General features: G+C 42.0%; 1 protein-coding gene across 2 annotated transcripts in view; it reads right to left on the minus strand.

Moving 5' to 3' along the window:
* Positions 1-9,068: 9,068 nt before the first annotated feature.
* C10H10orf90 (chromosome 10 C10orf90 homolog) overlaps positions 9,069-18,836 on the minus strand; it is a 66,040-nt gene continuing 56,272 nt past the window's right edge. For both annotated transcript variants that reach the window (XM_052800122.1, XM_052800121.1), the window contains exons 7-9: positions 11,872-11,935; positions 10,545-10,644; positions 9,069-9,986 (exon numbers count right to left, since the gene is read on the minus strand). In XM_052800122.1, the coding sequence (XP_052656082.1) occupies positions 9,948-9,986; positions 10,545-10,644; positions 11,872-11,935 (203 nt within the window). In that variant the 3' untranslated portion in view covers positions 9,069-9,947. The remainder of the gene's footprint in view (positions 9,987-10,544; positions 10,645-11,871; positions 11,936-18,836) is intronic.

The following is an 18,836-nucleotide window of genomic DNA, read 5'->3' on the forward strand; positions in this document are numbered from 1 at the left end:
GTTAAATGAAGAGAGGATAAACCACCTCAGATAGCTGAACAATTTCAAGATAAGAGGTTCTGGTGGGGAGAAAGCACCTCTGTAACACTGCTCTCACATCTTCCCAGATCAGCCGTGATCTCCTTTTGGATATCCAGGGAACCTCACTGTAATCACAGCATCGAGTATTATCCAGAAATCCAAGTCCTTTTATTCCCATATGTGCCAAAACGCATGAAGACTTGTCTGGGCTTAGCTACAGGGATCTACAGTTTTGGGGCCTCCAGGCTGAAGTTTTTGCTTCTTAGAGTAAACAAAACAAAACAAAAAAGCTTTTCCCTTTGAAATCTGTGTGTCCCCTAGTCAGCTGCTGAGACTTTGTGTCTCCAGTCCTCCCTCACTTCATTAACTCTCTGCAAAATCAAGATCCTGCTGAACTGTGACTGCAGTGGCAGATTACAGTCCTCTATAATTAACAGGCATAGATATAGCATAATACAGCGTGACCTTTAGCCACAGAGCTTTGCTATAGACCTCTGTCACAACACTCAGACATAAAATAGCATGCTCCCGAGAATAGCATCCATCAGCTCTGCACACTGAAATAAAATACTGGCTGTAAATATTGTTTACTGCACATACTTGAGAGAAGTTGCATTCTATAGATTTCCTAATCTACGAGGGCAAGTTCCCATCCTCCGTATCTTTAGCGAGCGTACGCTCCAGCACGCCTTGCTGAGCCGGCCAGCGTGCTGTCCTGAGCAGCACAGCGAGTCCGAACTAAGGCGTTAAGCCCATAAAATGCAATGCAAGGTCAGCAGTCTTACCTCTCTGTCACCAATAAATACAGCCCCACCTTCCCCTCCACTCCCCTTGCAGTTCCCTGCTTTGGTTATGACCTTTTTCTCTTCCTGTCCTAAAGGTACCATAATATCAAATTCATCCGACATTTCTGTCCCAAAGTTTGAGTTGGCCAGTGCAGCTGGAGCCGTAAGCAGAAGGCAAACCAGCCAGCGCCTTGCTGCAGCCAGACCTCGTGTCTCCCCTCCGCCGGCCACGAAGCCGTGGTCTGCCCGGTCGTCCGAGTCGATGGACTCCCAGTGACCAGCTGGTGCCCCGTGAGTTTCAACAGAGCTTGGTTTAATTAGGGCAATAGACTTCTCCTGACTTTGGGAACCGAGGATTTACATAGTTTCTCTCCCTTGTTGCACACATGCAAGGGACACGCTTATAAAGTTGGGTTTTTGGTGAGTGGAGACTGTTTCTTTCCGAGACCTGTCTGTGAGCTATTTGAAGTAACATGGTCCTTTGTACTGGTAGAGAACCTTGAATTGCTACAGCTGATTGACAGGATATAATACTGAATTAATTTTATCATGGATCGCAGAACTCCCAAATTGAAATGTTTCTGGATACCTTTTTTTTGATAGAGAAGAAACTAACCCAACCCCTACCTTGTTTGAATGATAAAGTGCTATTATATTCAGAGAGACGTAAAACTGACCCAGCCATCCTGAAGTTATTTATACATTTAATAAATGAGATGCAGTATTTTCGCTCTGTCTCAGGGATGAACCGTAATCTGAGGGAACAAGCCCCTTCCATTAAACCGTGTTCGGAGATCACTGCTTGCCAGCATCTTTTCTACCTGGAGGAAGGATAGCAGGGCTGACGGCGAGGGGTACGCGCTCATCACATTCCTCTCCCCCTGCCTGCTCTGCCCAGTTTGTCCTGCCCCTCCACTGCAACATCATTTTGGAAAACAGCTCCTTTCCTCTAACAAAGCAGGGGAGTAAGCTCTGCTTTAATGCTGATTAAGCTCTATATACTACTTTATAGGGAAACGACACAGAGACTGTTGCAGGCTGCTGTAACAGGGCCAAGGGTGAAAAAGCCAGGAGGAGCTCAAGCAAGAGCAAACAAAGAAACCCACCGCTCCAAGGATACAGGACCTTAACAACAACAACAGCAACCCCCTAAATTCTTCAGCAGTTAAAACATAAAAACCCAAACCTCACACGGTCCCTGGTTACATTCTTTTCCTGTAGCATAAACCCTCGGTCATGCAAACACAGAGCACAGCCACCACCAGCAGCCGAGCCTCCTTTGGGGCACCCTCCCCACCTTGGGGCACCCTCCCTGCCGGTGGGAACCCCCCTGCGGCCCCCAGCACCCTGACCCAACAGCCTTAAGACCTCGGGGGGGATGTAGGGCTCAGCTCCTGGCTTCACCCCACACCGAAGCAGCCGTTGACATCTTCTTCTTCCAGCCTTTCTCCAGGAAAAGGAAAAAATAAAACCACGCTAGCTAAACTTTCTTCTGGTTTAGTAACACATGGGCAAATACTTATCTTTGTAAATAATAAATAAATAAATAAACTATCTTCTTCAGCACGTCTGTGCAGCCCTAAAACTCCACTTTTCATCTTGGTGTTGCCATTTTCTTACTCAAGCCTATTGCGGTAACCGATGAGCCCCGCTCTCCCTTGCGGTGCCCAGCGAGGACCTGTGGCAAGCCAGCTTGGTTAATGCTACCAGACAGGGATTAATATTCTGCAAAATAAAATTAAAAAAAAGGTTGCACTCTCTTCCCATTTGGTGCTCTGTTGTTGATCAATCCTTATTTACTGCAGTGAGAAGGAAATTCTGCCACGTAGGAAGAAGCACCAAGGTTTTCCTGCCCAACAGCCTGCTACGGAAAAATCCTGAAAATGTCCAAACCGGAGTAATTTGGGCCGATGGTCTGGACATCCTGTATCCTCTCCCTGAGGACCTGGATAGCTCCTTATTTTTCAGACCACCTGAATAGATCCTTATTTTTCCATGGCGGAAGAAACGTCATTTTAAGCTTTGCTACTAATTTCAATACTCATTCTGAGAAGTGATGATTCTCCAGCAGGATCCTTATATTGGACAAGACATTTCTGAGAGCATGGCAAGAAGGTGTCCTGTGCTAAAATCCCTTTAAATATGACAAATAACCCATTAAATATGGGTTTTTTAACTTCAGACCAGACATTGAGAATAAGCACTTTGATCTGTTGCTACAAATTTCACTGTCTCCCTGAAAACAAAAGAAAGAAAAAAACCCACAAGCTTTTACATGTCTCACAAGAGGACAGTATTCAACTCAGACTAAAAATTATGAAGTCATATATTTTTAACATTCCTGTCTAGCCCTCTGCAAACCACAGAACAATGCAACATCCATCATCATAAATGCTGGGACAGTAAATTAGGAGGACAGCATATTTTTGTTTTTAAAGAAAAATAAATATTCTTAATGGGAAACTTGAGAGATATCATTAAAAAGTACTGTGGTATACATCATGGGAGAATGAAATCAATTAGGTCTTAATCTCATATTATTTATGAAAGGAAGAGTGAAACAGAGCTTCTTTTATTATAGGCATTTTCTGATTGTTAGATTCTGTTGCAAAATTTCATTTGCTTTGGGTCACAAACACAGCAAGTGAAACCTCTCAAAACCAAAACAGAAGTAAAATGTTGGTTTTGTAACATCAGCTAACAGTATTAGATAGAACAGTCAGCCCATAATTATATATCTTTCATGCAGTTTAACTTATGCCATTACATAATTAAATTTAGACCAATGAGCCCTCAAAGTTATCTTTTTACATAATAACAAACACAAAAATTATATATGTGCTCCCAGTAGCATTACAAGTTAAGTATAGATTTGGCGACACTTTACAGTAAGTGGGTATTCATTACTAATTCCTCTGGTATTCATTGTAACAACATTAGTCACAAAGAACTAATGTGGATATAATATTTGAGCACTGGTTTATTTGTCTATAAATCAGCAGTCTAGAATACACTGGTAATGCCCTTTCCCTGACATCACTGCAATGCTGTTGAAGACCACACCGCTGTCTGTCATTGGGGCATTCTTCAAAATACACTGCGTTATTGTCATGGAGGGCAACGGGTGCAGCAGCCCTGGCTGGGCAGTCCTCAGGCGGCTCCGTGCATCCAGCCCGTTATCTATCCGTGGAGAAGAGCATTGGCCTTTCCTCATCATTTCTTCCCCAAATCACGGCACGTGTCCGTCTCCAGCCTATTTCCCTGCCTCCTCCTGCAGTGACACAATTTCACAGGACAGCCCAGTTACAAAACCAGACTTCTGTCCTGAATATGTTTTTGTTTAACTCCATGGCCATAGCTATATTTTACAATTCATTACAATGTTTGCTGAGGGACCTTTCTTTCAGACACCATTATCAGGTAATCAGAAGATTAGTCCAAGTTCAGACTGGACACCATTCCCAAGACTACCCTTTGGTCCCGATCTTTATTGACTTTCCCCACATTACCCCAGAAGGGGATACAAGGTGCTCACTTACTTTAGGGAACAAAAAGTTCTAAAAAACCCACAGAAACAAGAAATAAAAATGGAAGTCTCCCCATTCTTCAAGCACAGCTTCAAGAGCTGCAAGAGCATATTAAAGGGTGTATTAACAGATGGCCCGAGTGAGAAGGTGAAGCCAAAATGGTTTCAAAAGGGTCTTTGCCATTTTCTACTGGCAATTTCTCAAGCCAATTGCAGACCTGCAGTAACTCTAGAACCACGGAGCAGCTCACATGTAATAGGCGCTTGCATAAGTATCTTTCTATAATCGTATATTAACTAAAGATTAGTCATTGTAAGATACTGTAGAAGATAAAAGTATTTAACACATGAAGTCTAAAAATGCATCACTGTGACCAATTAAAAAAAAAAAATCTGCAGTTAGGGTCTCTCTTACATATTCCTATCTATGCAACACAAACCTCAAGCATTTCATTGCACTTTTCCTATTTACTAATTTTATGTAATTTTGTGTACCATGAGCACATTTGTGCAATTTCCTCTCTTTTTTTTTTTAAATCACTCTGCAGCTGGTAAGGAGATGATACACCTCATTATCTTATTCTGTGGGTCATCTAAAATGGATATTAAGTAATTCTGCCTCCTACAGCTTTGGTACAGAGCCAAGGAGAACTAGAAAAATAAGATGCCTGACTTAAAAACGAGGATGCTTCTTATTTTCAACATAGAAAAGTGTTTTCACATGACATGCTTCTTTTCAACAGTTTTGCCACAGCTAAACAGAGATTCAAGAGAGAAACTCATAACCTCTCAAAACTCCTCCAAGTAGTTCAGCTGGGAGACAAGTTTCGCTTCCAGAGCCCAACACGCTGCCTTTATCAATAGGCAGACTAGCACCACTCAACGAGCAACACAGGCTCCTCCCTCTGAACAAGGATTTTGGGCAAGGATTTCTGTGATTGTGATATCAGTAGACGCACATTTAAATCAAAGCTTAATAAATATTTCCATCCACACATCAAGCTTCTCTACCTACGGCATATATGAAAGATTTTCAGTATCTTCTTTTATCCTAATCCATTTTTATGCCCAGGTGTCCTTGCATTTTAGTTCGTGCCACTGCTTTCTGATCACCTCTTATTCAGAAGACCGCAAACTGGGAATGGTCTCAGCTGGGGTTGGGACTTCTCGAGCCCCCAGTGCCTGGTGCTGACCTGTGGCCGTGACAGCGGGGGAGCACAGTGAGGGCATCTCACAGGCATCCAGCCGGCCGTAACCCAGCTCAGCGAGAAGCATACTGAGTAATAAACTACACAGGCTTAAGTCATAGTGCTTGATGAAATATGACCCTGTGGGACAACCCTGTGGACTGATCTACTCCATCAGTGAACAAGTGGCCAGTCAATGCTCCTGGAAAGATAATTACCCACCCATCAAAGCACACAGGCATTTTTGTCCCTGAAGTCAAAGGGGCAAACTTCTCTACAGACGAGGCAAGCTGGGGTATTTTTAGCCGTGGAGCTCTTACTGCGATGCCTGTATCGGGGAATGGTTTCCTCTGGAGAGAGCTGCCAGAAACTTTATCCCTGCTTTTCTGTGTTGTTTTCCTTGTAAATCAGCTCTCTCACAGAAAACATTACACTAACATGACCAATCCCAGCTACTCAACAACAAAACTCCTAAAAAGTCTTACCCAGACAGTCTCCCCATCTATCTGACCAGCTGAGTAAACTCGAAGAAGTAACTAATGACTTGCATACACATACACAGGAAAGTATTTGGGTTTAAAATAAATCCCCAGAATACTGTAACCCTCAGTGCATTACGTTGCAATGACTTTCAACCCTTAATGAGGTATTTCTGTCAGATGAAATTAATGATGCCAGCAAGCAAACAAACACCATGTCTTGCACACCTAAAACACTGTGCATTCCCCGTGTGGGCTCCATTTTGAATAATGCAAAATGTCAACCCTAATGAGAGACTTTTTGTTTCAGAAGGAGAATGCCAAATCAACGTGTTGGCAAGCCTACGCAGGCTCTGTGCCTTAACGCCCCAAAACCATCTCAACATGTCACCCCAACCAACACTCGTTATTAAATACTTTTCTGCGGGCACGTACAAATCAGCAGCGTGAAAAGAGATGACCCAACGAGGGAGATGGGGAACGAACGGCAACGCCTATTACCAGACGTGTTAATCCTTGTGGAGTTGTACCAGCAGGAAAATGTGTCCCTCCTGAAGACACGGGGCACGGGCTGACAGCCAGAGAACCCGAACTCAAACAGCATCCAACAAGAAGGAAAATTCCAGTATTTGACAAGTGTGGGTGATCTCCAATTTAGGCTGGGGAGTTTTCGGTGTCAAGCACTATCCGATGGCAGATGTACTCTTTACTTTGAAACGCCTGCAAGTCCAAAGTGAAATTACGCCAATTTTTTTCCTAACTCTAAACTTCATTAAGTTGATGCCTGCTTGTATAGGACTAAGCCTGCGAGGCTTATGTTTTTCTGAAGTAACATTTTCCTGTACAGTCTATTTTCTATTACAATGACTGGATTGTAGAGCTGAAATGAATGTCAGAATTGTTTGCTGGATACATTACCAGATACCTTCTTTTCTGAGGCCCAGAAAAAGAAATTAGGTTTGCAACAGAGATCATTTTTGGTTTTCTGAAGCAAAGGTTTCATATCATATGAAACATTCCCAGACAGTGATTTGCATTATGCATTTTGCTCATTAGGTATACTCCCAAGCTTATTTATACAAGAGAATTTCCACCTCAAATTGCCACATGTTTTTCCTGCAGATTTTGAAAATTACATTTAGAGAAAACAAAAACATTTGGAAATAACCCTTCTACAAACCCAAAAGAATTTGTGAACAGGGCACCGGCTCTAAGTCTGTGAGAAGGTGGAGTTCCTCATGAGCCAGGGGAGGTGAAGATGCAGCAGACCAGCGTGGTACCCTGTCTCTGAGGATGGCCAGCAGAAACGAGAGGAAACCAGGTCAGTTGAGACGTGTCCTGCCCCGGTCAGCGTGCCCATGGGGGTGCCAAGGGGCAGAAACTAGGCTGAACCGTGCCACACCAAGCCCGTGCCATTCATCCCAGTTGCTCATGCGGTTCATTTCCTCGCAAGGACCTAAGTGCCGTGATTTCTAAGGAGGATCGGCTCCTCTGTTTGATATTCCCAGCCAGATGGTGAGAAGCATGTCAAATATGCATATATATTTACCTGCATTTACAGATGCATATAAAATTGTATGGGCGTGGAGGAGGCATATATTATGGCAGTTAGATTAAGCCATCTCCCTTCAGTTCCCAGGCATTCTGCAGGAGAAATGTCTGATTTCCATGTAAAATACTCTTTCACTCTCAACGAGGAAGACTCTGGCTCTTCCACTCTGCCAGAGAAGAATTGGGAAAAGTTTTGGGGCTCTCTTCTCCTGGTGGCACTAGGTGCCAGTCCCACACCAGGGGACATCCCGGCCCCAGGCTGTGGGTATCTTGCTGTGTGCTCCATAGATACTGAATACCAAATGTCTTGTCTCCATACCAAAATGTCTTGCCGTGGCTCTAGGGTAAGACTACAAGCAGGCTTAAAGGTGTACAGTAAAGCAGGCTTAAATGTATATAGTATTTCTCTATGGATGTGTGCAGGAAATAATGCTCCTGAAGGGTACAAGCCTGATGAACCAAAGCTGCATTTCTCTTAAGTCAAGAAACTAGGGACTAAGGAACCAACGGGGAAAAATGCTAGGTTCCTACTGAACTCAAAGGGGATTTTGGCACTGACTTCTATAGGAAATGTCTCTAGTAGTTGTAGCGAGCTATAACTGGACGAAAGCTTGAAAGATAATCCTTCAGATTCAGTCTAGGAGACAGTGTGTGGGGGGGTGTTTACGGCTATAATTTATCACTCTGTGGTGGAGACCCAGAAGTCCACCAGAGAGAGAAAGGCCCTCCTGTTTAAGGCAGGCCACATGTTTTTCCTGGAGAGCAGCAAGAGGGATCGATGAACCCACAGGAGAGCAGATCTACCACGCAGCTGAGCTGCGAAGCTTGGAGGATGCTCCTTCTTGCAGTCCCTTTTACAAATTCTACTTGGAGCCATTTGTGGTCCAGCCCTGACTTCGGTTTCCAGTACAGCTTTACTTGCTTGGTTAAAGAGACTTTTCTGGGGGAAGAACCCTGGCGGTTTCTTCTTTACAGCCAGCATTACCTTACCTTACATGTCCTCTCAAAATGCATTGAACTAATTGACGATTTTTTGAAGATACCTATCTGGAATGCAATATATTTGTTCAATAAATCACTATCTTGTCTGCGAGCAGAAGTTAACATCATTAATCCTACTTTACAAACTGGGAAGCTGAAACACAAAGAGGCAAAGTAATCTAGCAGAGACAGCCAGAGCACAAAATATAACTGGGTTCCCTGTGTCCGGCACAGGTCACACAGCTGGAGGCTATCGCAGTGGCCAAAGCCCAGCTAACAAACATCCCTCTTCCAAAAAACCTGACCTTACATTGCAGGCTGGATTAGAAAAATAAAGCATAGATATCAAAGGCCAGATTCCAGCCTCGTTCAAACACACTCAATTGAGTGTTCATGCAACAGAGGTTAACACTTGCAGTGATTTTTATGGGCAATATTTTTTACCATAGGATTTGTGGCATACGAAGGCATGAATTCTCAAGCAGTTTCAATAATTGTGTTATATTTAACAGTACCAAATAAAAACATAGCAGTTGGATCAATATTATATTCATATTTTATTCCATAAATAAACTTCATTGGTTTGTAAGCTGGTTGTTTTTACTTCCAAAATGTACAAATAAAGATTTAAATATTTTTTGGAGGAAACACTACAGATGGTTTTAGTTCTGCAGTTTTGATGCAAACATGCTTCTTGGCACCACTCTTAATATGCCATTTCTATAAATACTTAATGCTCACAGAATTGGAGTAAAATATATATTACAATGAAAAACACGAAAAACAATGTTATAATCAGATTTTTAAATATTGCTCTTTAACAGGTAAGCTTGCTATGTAGATTCACTATATAAACAGGAATAGAGTTCTTCAGAGAGCTAAAATATTGGTCCCTTTTGGTATGTTAAGTATTAATGTGAAACTGCTGCTGCTATGATTATGTGGTCATGCTATTTCAGCTAGTTTCTAAACATAACAAATAATGATATTCATTTTTCTTTACTTCAAGGATTTAACTCACAGGAAATCAATTAATAGAATACTTCAGAGAAATAAGTTTTCCAGATCTTATAAACCCAGTCCTATTGCTACAGAGACATATACTTTTTAAAAGATTAAGATAAATAATACCACCTTATTTCAGTATTTGCATTAAAAATTCTTAAAATTATTTCCTCTGGGTAAACTGACCAAAAGGTGATGCTCTGAAACAGCTGTGTTCCCTTTTAGACTGTTTCCGATTACTTGAAAGTTGCCCTAAAATTTCAATTGAAATATAAATGATCTTTCTTCATATAAAGAGCCAAAGATAAGAAAAATACCTCCCGGTAATTGAGATAACAGTGAATTTTATGGCTTATCTAGCAGTCAAAGGCATTCAAGATCCAATTAGGATGATGGGCAAGAGAATCCTTTGTCACTCTGTGTTTCTTTGAAGGAGCTGGTCCAGTAATTGCTAGGAAAAAAACAATGCAAAACAGCCTTAAGATACTGTTAAAATACATGAGGTGGCTCTAACTGTAGAAATCTTCAATGATACTGTAGGTGAGATGGTATTAGCATTCTCAGACTTCAAATCTACTGGCTACGTTGCTCAAAAAAAAAAAAAAAAAAGCACTGAAAGCTTTTCCAACTCTGACAGGAAGGGTGTAATTGCAGGAATAGAGCACTTAAACAAGGAAGAACTGGTACTTGTGTGCAACGTGGAGCGGGATTATCTGGGAATGCCTCAGATCTGCACCTGGATTAACTGCGCTGATGCAGCTTTCTACCACAACTAATGACTCATATTTAAAAAACAAAAGTCGCGGGTGCTTATTCCAACACAAGGTTCAGCTGTTAATTCAAGTTTAAAGAAGTGCCTAACCCAAGGACGAGACTGAAAAAATATCCTTTGCTCTCAGGTTTGCACATAATTAGCACCGGCTCCTCAGGCAGGTGCTGCCTCTGTGGACCCATTCCCAGGTAAAGAAAGGTTACAAAACTATACTTGGCATTCACGGTAAATCCGTACCTTTTTAAAGATCTCAACACGCATTCTGTTACTCTGGATGATGATCCGTTTCTGTTTTTCTTCTTGTTTCTTCTTTACTTCAGGTAAATTGTCATAAATCCTGGAATGAATTTAAAAAGTTAACTTCACGTGTCATCTGTGGGACTCAAATAATTTGTTTTTCCTATAGGAAGTGTTTGCCTTCAATGCAATACTTGTCATTAATGAGCATCTCTAAGTACTTGAATTAGATTTATGACACGGGAATTATAAATGATTACAATAATGTTTTTATATAAAATCTGACTTGTTGAAAAACACTTCTGATTTTGAACTAAAGAGTAAAGAAAGAGATGGGATCAGGTTATCTCAATGCGGCAGCGTAATTCTGGTTTAGCTTCTAATGAGCTCAGGGGAGTTGGTTTCAATTTATAGCAGCATAATTCAAACCAGAATCTAGCCTGTACACTTTTTTGTATTTATGTCACAAAATTAATACCAAGCAATAATTTTCAAGTATTTTTCTAAAATACAAGAAAACCATCATTATTAGACTGTAGACTGTTAACATTTTTTCACTGTCATTAGGAACTCTTTTTACCAAGGAGAACATAATCTGTCCATTTTAAAAATAACGTGAGTTGCCCTCAAAACAGTGACTTCTGGTCTGATCTTTTACCATAGAAATCAATGATAAAATTCCCAGGGGTCTGAAAAGAAAGTTGGACCTTCCTTGGCAGCAGTCCTGGTTTTTGCCTGCATAAAAAGCCTGTTTAGTGCCGATTTTTCTTCATAATATTTTGCAATGCTGAGTTCTTGAAGCAGCCTGGTTTGGCTGGAGATTGTATTTTGGAGAAGAGAAATGGGACGCATCTTGAGCACTCTTAAAACCAGGATGAATTCTGCATGGTAGCCATTTGCAGCTTTCCTTGTAAATGATGGCATGACATGCGATGCCCTTAAAGATCAGATACCACGTTCCTAATAGTTTGCTGTAATTACATGCTGTAACCATGTGCCATAACCAGGGTGAAAAAAAAAACCCCAAAGTGACTGTACTGCTTACGTTTTTGAATGTCCAACATGAGGTATCTGTCAGGGACTTAGTTTTCACGCCATGGGTACCCCTTGCTGTCTGAAACTGCTAGAAAAGGGGTGCTCAATGGGCAGGGCTGCCCCAAATCTATTAAACTGATACAGTGGAAGAAAACCATGAGCATTGCACAAAAGCGTGGCAAGCAGCGTGACAAACCAGCCCTCCAGCATAAGAAGATGATGTGGAAATACACTGCCTTAGGTGTGAGATGGCAGTGATTTGCAGTGAACTCTAAACCGAAACGATTTGTACCTTTTGGATCTCATATGCATCTCCTTCTCTGGAATGAATCTTTCCTTTGGTTTGAAGAGGTTATCTAGCAGAGGGAAAATAAAGTTAATATTGGAGGAATCTGCGTTTACTGAAATTTTAAATGTCACATTCCATGTAGTCATGATACAATATTTCTGATTAATTTTTGACAACAAGGCTGGATCCAAATCTCCATATTTCAAAGAAAAGACATTTAACAACTTCATCTGGAGCTGAATTGGTTTCTGAAGCTGCCCTACAGAAAGGGAAGGATGGAGAAGACCCATAGCAACCAGCTTCATTGCAGAGTTCATTTATTTAAATGCATATGACTTTTTTCATTGTCACATGCAGCTGTGTACACCCTTTATTCAGATCACGAGCCAGCGAAGATTACTGCTGTATCAAGCGACCCATTTTCCCGGCATACTCATGCAAGCAATTGCACCCGTGCACACTGGTTGCATTCTCAGCTGATGCGTGTTGGGAACCTGGCCTGGTATGATCATTTCTGATTCAATTTACACCTGTTTTGCAGGGCTGTGAATAATTATGCCGAGCATTAGGAGGAGGAAAATTATATTACTCTTTCCTGATCAAATATGAAGATATCTGCAATAATTCCAATCAGCATTTCCCTGGATATGGGAAAATAATTTACCAACCGTAGCAGTCAGTGAGTCTCAGGAATAGGTAATTTTAACACCTTCCTTGCAAAAATGGCCTCTGAACGGGAAGGGATGGTATTCGTACAAGGTGGGAAGCCAGTAAATACGTAATCAGAACTGATTCTTGATGAAGGAGACTGTGTCTAACCGCATTTATCAGGGAGACGAGGGAGGAGAGGACTGCTGCCTGCACAGCTACGTTATTTATATTTGCACCAGGACGATGAAAGAAAAAGCGGGGAGACGGGGCAGGGTCCCCTCTCCGTACGGCACGACACATCCAGAGGAGGGGAAGGAACATCCCTGCGGTGCACGAGCTGCTGCCCTGATGCACACAGGTGATGTGGATAGTTGTAACTTCAGCTTCCCAGTTCAGGTGTACGAAAAAAATGGGTTTACGTTCTGGTCTCTGAACACAAGGATGACCAGAGCGTTGCCTACACCCAGCCAGGTCTGGGCACTGAGGACAGGGGTACGGTGCCCTGTGTAGTCAACTAATCTGAACATCAAAGGTATTTGCCAGTGTCGTTGCAGAAGATAAATATGTGTGCAAACTTTTAAGCCCTTCCATTTTCCAAGGAAGTTTAGAAGAGATAATATATATCACAGCAGGCACCACGCCGGCCTCTTTCTGCCATCTCACTGAAGAGACAAAATACAACAATCAAGGCAGAGAAGTAAATACAGAGAATAATTCGTTCCAGAACTGCCCAGTGCAGACGCTGGCCCTGAGCAGACCCAGCAACCATTGCCCAAAAAAAGACCCCTTCCCCGCTGTTTAAGACACCAAACGTTTCAGGGATAGTTATGGGAGAGGTCTCAGCAACCAAACAGCCTCGAGCAGCTTACGGGGCTACACCTAGAGGCAAAGTCATACTCAGATTACTGAGTTTCTCAGGAAAATGCTGCATGTCCTTTAAGATCACTGTCGTATCTCCATGTAAAAACAAAAGGGAGCTTTGCAGCAGTTCCTGTTCTGAACTGGTACAGTTTTCAAAACACAAATTGAGAAAGGAAGGGAGGCTGAGAAGCCTCCTCCGCCTGAGGACTAACTTTTCTCCACTCAGCAGTTGTCTACACTTATTCATGCTTATTAAATCTTCAGCACACACAAGCAACATGCTCAATTTGCTAGGAAAATATAATTTGCCTTTTATTTATTAGCGGTTTTATGTTCATTTACACGGTGATTAACTTAAAAGGAATAAACACTTGGATGCTATTGCTGTCCAAATAACCCTGAAACTTAAGAGAGGAGATTGCCCGTGGCCCGAACAGTCCTGGGGAAAGATTAGGGTCCAGGGTCATTGATTTTCTGGGACCAGTGTGGATCCCAGCACACTCCAGAGCAGCCTCAGCAGAGTCCCTTGCTGCTCGAGGTTGCACACCTCATTCTGACAGCTCCGGGTTGCAGGATGCATCCATTCCCGCAAGGCATGTCCTCTAACCTGGAGAACGGCACTGGATCAGTCTGAAATCATGTAAAGCCACCACTATGGGCTCTCTGCAGTGCTAAAACAAAAACAGAAGGCACTTCTTGCTGCGCAGCAAATTCAGGCATCTTTTTTGTCTGTGTGGTAATATGGTCCTCAGTACGAGATCCCTGGTGCCACAACCAGTTCCTCGCATGTTCCCACATCCTTGGGCACAGAAAAGTAGCTGAGGGGACTGGAAATAACACCCCAGCAGAGACCTGCACTACCTGCGCCAAGCCCTCACACGGTAAGTCAAGGCGGACCTCTCCCGAGGTGCGATACGGTCAGACAGCGTGACCGGCCAGCACAGAGCCTGGGTTTTATGTGATTTCCTATGTACTGTGAGTGACATCTGCTCAGATTTATGAGCTTTTATTCCAGGAATTCTCAGATGTAGGATTTCTGGAATAAAACTAATTGTTTTAGGGATCCCCCTGCCTTTTTCCTAAATAAAAGCTGTAATGACACATTTACATTTCCAGACCTCTGTGCATAGCCACCAGAACATGCGAGGGATGAAAAACCCAGCCGGGGACCTGCAGGCCTGCAACCTATCTTGTAAACAGCATGACAAGCTGATCTGTATTTTTTCTGAGACGCTAAGACAGGCTGGCCTCTGTGTTTGAGTCGGTGGGAAGCACCGCAGAGGCCGAGAGCTGTGCGGGTACCGGAGCGTACGGCTGTTCTTCCAGAATAATCTTCTCCTGATGGCACAAAAATGGTCTTGAAGGGCGTCAGACCCATCACTGCCCGTGATTCTGCCTGGAACTAGGTATGTGGCTGTGCGGGTGGCTTTGGGGGAAGGATTAAAAAGAGACTCTGGGGAAAATCCTCCAAGAAAAAAAAAAAATCTACCTTGGTTATAAAAATACCCTTTGTGAAGCAGCTTGGAGTCAAAAGGTTAACACTTAGCGGTAAACATTCGTGTAGTATCTCTCAGCTCACTCTCAGGTCACTATGTATAAGAAAAAAAAATCACATCCAAGCATCATGCAGAAAGAAGGCTAATGGATTTTAGGATTAGAATTCAAAAATTAACTGAAAAATAAATAAAAACTGGTATAAATGAGAAAATAAAAATCATACATGCATTTAAATTTTGTTAATATTCAATACTGACAAGAAGGTATATTTCAAAGTGGAGGAGCAGCACACATTCAGAGCTATAATAACCTGCCAAACACATCCCGAAGACCTGAATTAACATTCTTCCCTACCAAGTGAAGATCAAAGTGGGGCATAAGGTGGACAATTCCCCAGGTTGATAGTCTTCCAAATTACATTTATCAAAGTTCCTTATCAAATTTCATGGCCTTGTATTGCTTTTGGAGAAAACTATTCTGAAGTGTAGAAAAGAAGGGACTTCAAAGCAGACATTCAGCATTTCCAGTGATGCTGGAACAGCTAACAGTTAGTTAGAAGGTCTGGACAGATAGGCATGAAACACTTCACTGGTGTTTTATTCAAACCTTGTGAAACTACTGAGCTTCTGGTATTTATACCAACACTGTGTGCAACAGTGATCTGACATCTCTACAGTGGGAGAAAGAAGCCATTTCAGCAAGTTGTAAATGAAGGTAAATGGGTCATCACTGTAATATATTTTAACTAATGCTAAACTGCACCTCAGGCAGGATGAGTAACTTTCCTGCTCGGGAAGTTAGTAAATGTTTAGACAGAGAACAGATAAAATGATTGTGTTGGAACCATCCCCTGACTTACTATTTACCACCAAATCACTGAAACACTTAAAAAAGAAAAAGAGTGGTAAAATGTATCAAAGGCTAAACTCTGCCTGTCAGAACATACATACATTTTCCCCTAACATGAATGCAAATTCTCAAAGTTTGTTAGGAGCTAAAATGTGCCTTTGAGGATGTGTTTCTAGTCCCTGAAAAGCAAAGCACTGGTAGTGGTGGTTCTCTAATTAAACTGCTTTTTCTACTGAACCGAAAAAATAATTCACCAAAAACCCATTCACCCAGAGAAGTCCTAAGATTTAAAAGATGTTTTTAAACACTGCTTTTTTAAATCAACAGTCCCCTAAAAAATAAATTAGCCTTGAATCTAAGATAAATGTCTAGGTGGCATTCAGCTTAGCATGCCCATAGCACTTGGCTGGGAATTCATCCAGAGAATATAAACTAGTGCCTACACCCAGGGGTGCTGCCCAACTTTTGCACATCGTATGTCAATGACTTCATGCGATGAATTACTTCAGCTGCAGTCAACAGATGAGGTTTTGGTATTATTTATAAAAAATGCAATAACCCATTACTTAAAGGTTTGATGGTAAGGCTGTCTGGACTTTCTGTTCATCTCAGAGAAATGCTGAAGCTCAAAAGTGGTCCTTCACCCAAGAGAACCTAGAGGAAGGTGGTTCATGGGCTTTCCAGCTGTTCAGGTCTGTCCTACGCTGTGGCCATTGAGACTTCTGATCCTCCTTAATATTTCAGTCTTAACAATGCAAAACATCACTAATATCTCTAAAAAAAGCTGTAAACTTTACAGGTTTATGAAAATATTTTCATACTAAATTAATTTGGGGCATGATGCAGGAGATTTCAGTTGCCTCTGTCTAAACGGTACTTGAACATTCATGGATTTCATCCAGAAAAAAATTAATTAGCATCTCACCTGGCCTTCCTAAATCATTCTTGTTTGATTAGAGCATGTAGTCTTAAAAAGCATAAAATTTCTTTCAAAAAATAGCAATTAATGCAGAAGGTGTGACAGATCTTGGTAAATTCATCAAAAGATTAATTTAATCTTTGGTAAAATTTGCACCAGCTTCTTAATCCCCACTTCTTTAGTTTCAGTTTCTAATCATGGGTGAAATCAAAGCTTTTACTCCTGGATTAAACAGACCATCATCAAAAATTCATTTTTCTATTTGGCTGCTTCAAGACTCCAATGAAATGATCACCCAGCAAATTGACTGAACTTCGTGAGTCACCCATTATAAGGCATATTGTTTCAACGCTGTCATCATCCACCCAGAAAACTCTTCTTATTTGAAGATTTTCCAATTTATTGCCACCTTTCTTGCACAGAGGCTGGCTGTCTCCCTCCTTCACAAGGATGAGGGCACGGAGGGGACATGCTGGTCACCCCATTCACAGCATCACCTCCTCCCCTGTCGTCACAGGGAGTCCGAGCATCGGGCTCCCGAGGGACCGTGTCACCCACTGCCAGTGACCTGCAATGTGCTGCCCTGTTTAGCTGACTCATAGGCACTGCTCTAATCAATGTGATGAATAATAATTTCATAAAAATAGGTCATTCCTCTTCCTAATTCAATTACCTGACTGCAGCTTAGTCTTTATTCAGAGCTGTCAGCCTTAACCAAGAGGCCAGGTGCCTCCAGGATCAGTGGCACTACAACTAGCTATGAGTTTTGATGGGGAAAAGGAACCCGAGAAATGGCACAACTAAAGTCACACATGAACAGAGATGGGCTTGTGGCTGCAAGCATCTCATCAGCCGCCAATGGGATCTGAAGACCAGGAGGATGCACGTTAGCGGCTGCAGGATTTGCCGGCTGCACGCTTATTGCAAATACTCTGATTGCCGTTTTCTCCTCTCTCTACAGTCCCAATAAAAACCTCCCTGGCGTCGAGCTTCTCAAGAAACCAACCCCTTGAAAACACAAACAAACAAACAGCAATCCTCGCCCTCCAGGCTTTTGCAGTTACAATAAAGCTTTTTGGAAAGGTTTAGAAGCACCACTGAGGAGGTATAAAATTGTTTCCAAAATATTACTAAAGATACAGGATTTGGATACAAATCCAGAGAAACACAGCAGGCACCGCGGTAGGGGTTGAATGGTAACATTCAACTTATATTGCCATTTCCAATGAACCACCACCCTCTCAAAGGAAAGGAAAATGGAAGGTACGAAAAAACCATATGTGCCTGAGAAATTTTTTTAAACCTCTGAAAGTGCTTGTGTACGCTAAGATCACAAGGCTGTTCATTATGCAGATTTAAAGGCCTATAAACAGCTGGTAGTCCTGTCACTGAAGTAATTACATTACGGTTTTAGAGATTTAAATCCAGTTATTTGAACATTGTTTCTATTCAGTTCGTCACAGTGGGATCTCTAATTTGTTCGACATAGTCAACAGCAGAGTAGTCTATCTTGGACTAATTAGCACTCTCAAAATTTAGCAGTACACATTACACAGCACAAAGGCTAGCGTGAGAGTTGCAGGTTCTCCGCCTTCAAAGTGCTCTTGTGACGATAAAACCTTCTGCCGGATAAACATTTTTGTTTTTCTAAGATTACTTTCAGAATTTGTAAAATCCTGCTCAGGAATTACAACTAAAAATGGTAAACAACTTTTTTTTTTTTGGCGGATGAGAAGGTAAACGGAAACTGCACTGATGTTGGTATTTATATGGAAATGATGTTGAATAGCAATTATTTCTTTCTCCTACAAGAAACTAATGTTGCAACAACACTGTCAAAACATTGGAAAACCATGCTAGCTAATAATTTCATATTATCAATAAAGAAACTTTAGTCTGATAGAATAATCTCAGGGGAAGAAAAATCTCTGAAGGTCATTGCTCTGGCTGGAAATTATTTTGTGGAAATAAAAGCTGCAAGTCCAGAGTGAAGTGCATGTAACAAGCTTATTTCAGAGAGATATCATTGCAGCAAACTTATCAAGTGCAGAGGGAAACATCGCGGGCTGCAGTTTAACCCCCATTTATGCCTGCATAAAGACAGGCTGCCACCCGAGGAGGTAGTCCCACCTCTCCCCTTCTTGTGCCACCTTCCCGTGCGGGCACGGATGCGTACGTGGGGAACTGGGTC

Source organism: Harpia harpyja, chromosome 10 (assembly GCF_026419915.1).
Source record: "Harpia harpyja isolate bHarHar1 chromosome 10, bHarHar1 primary haplotype, whole genome shotgun sequence".
In the NCBI taxonomy this organism is placed as follows: Eukaryota; Metazoa; Chordata; class Aves; order Accipitriformes; family Accipitridae; genus Harpia; species Harpia harpyja.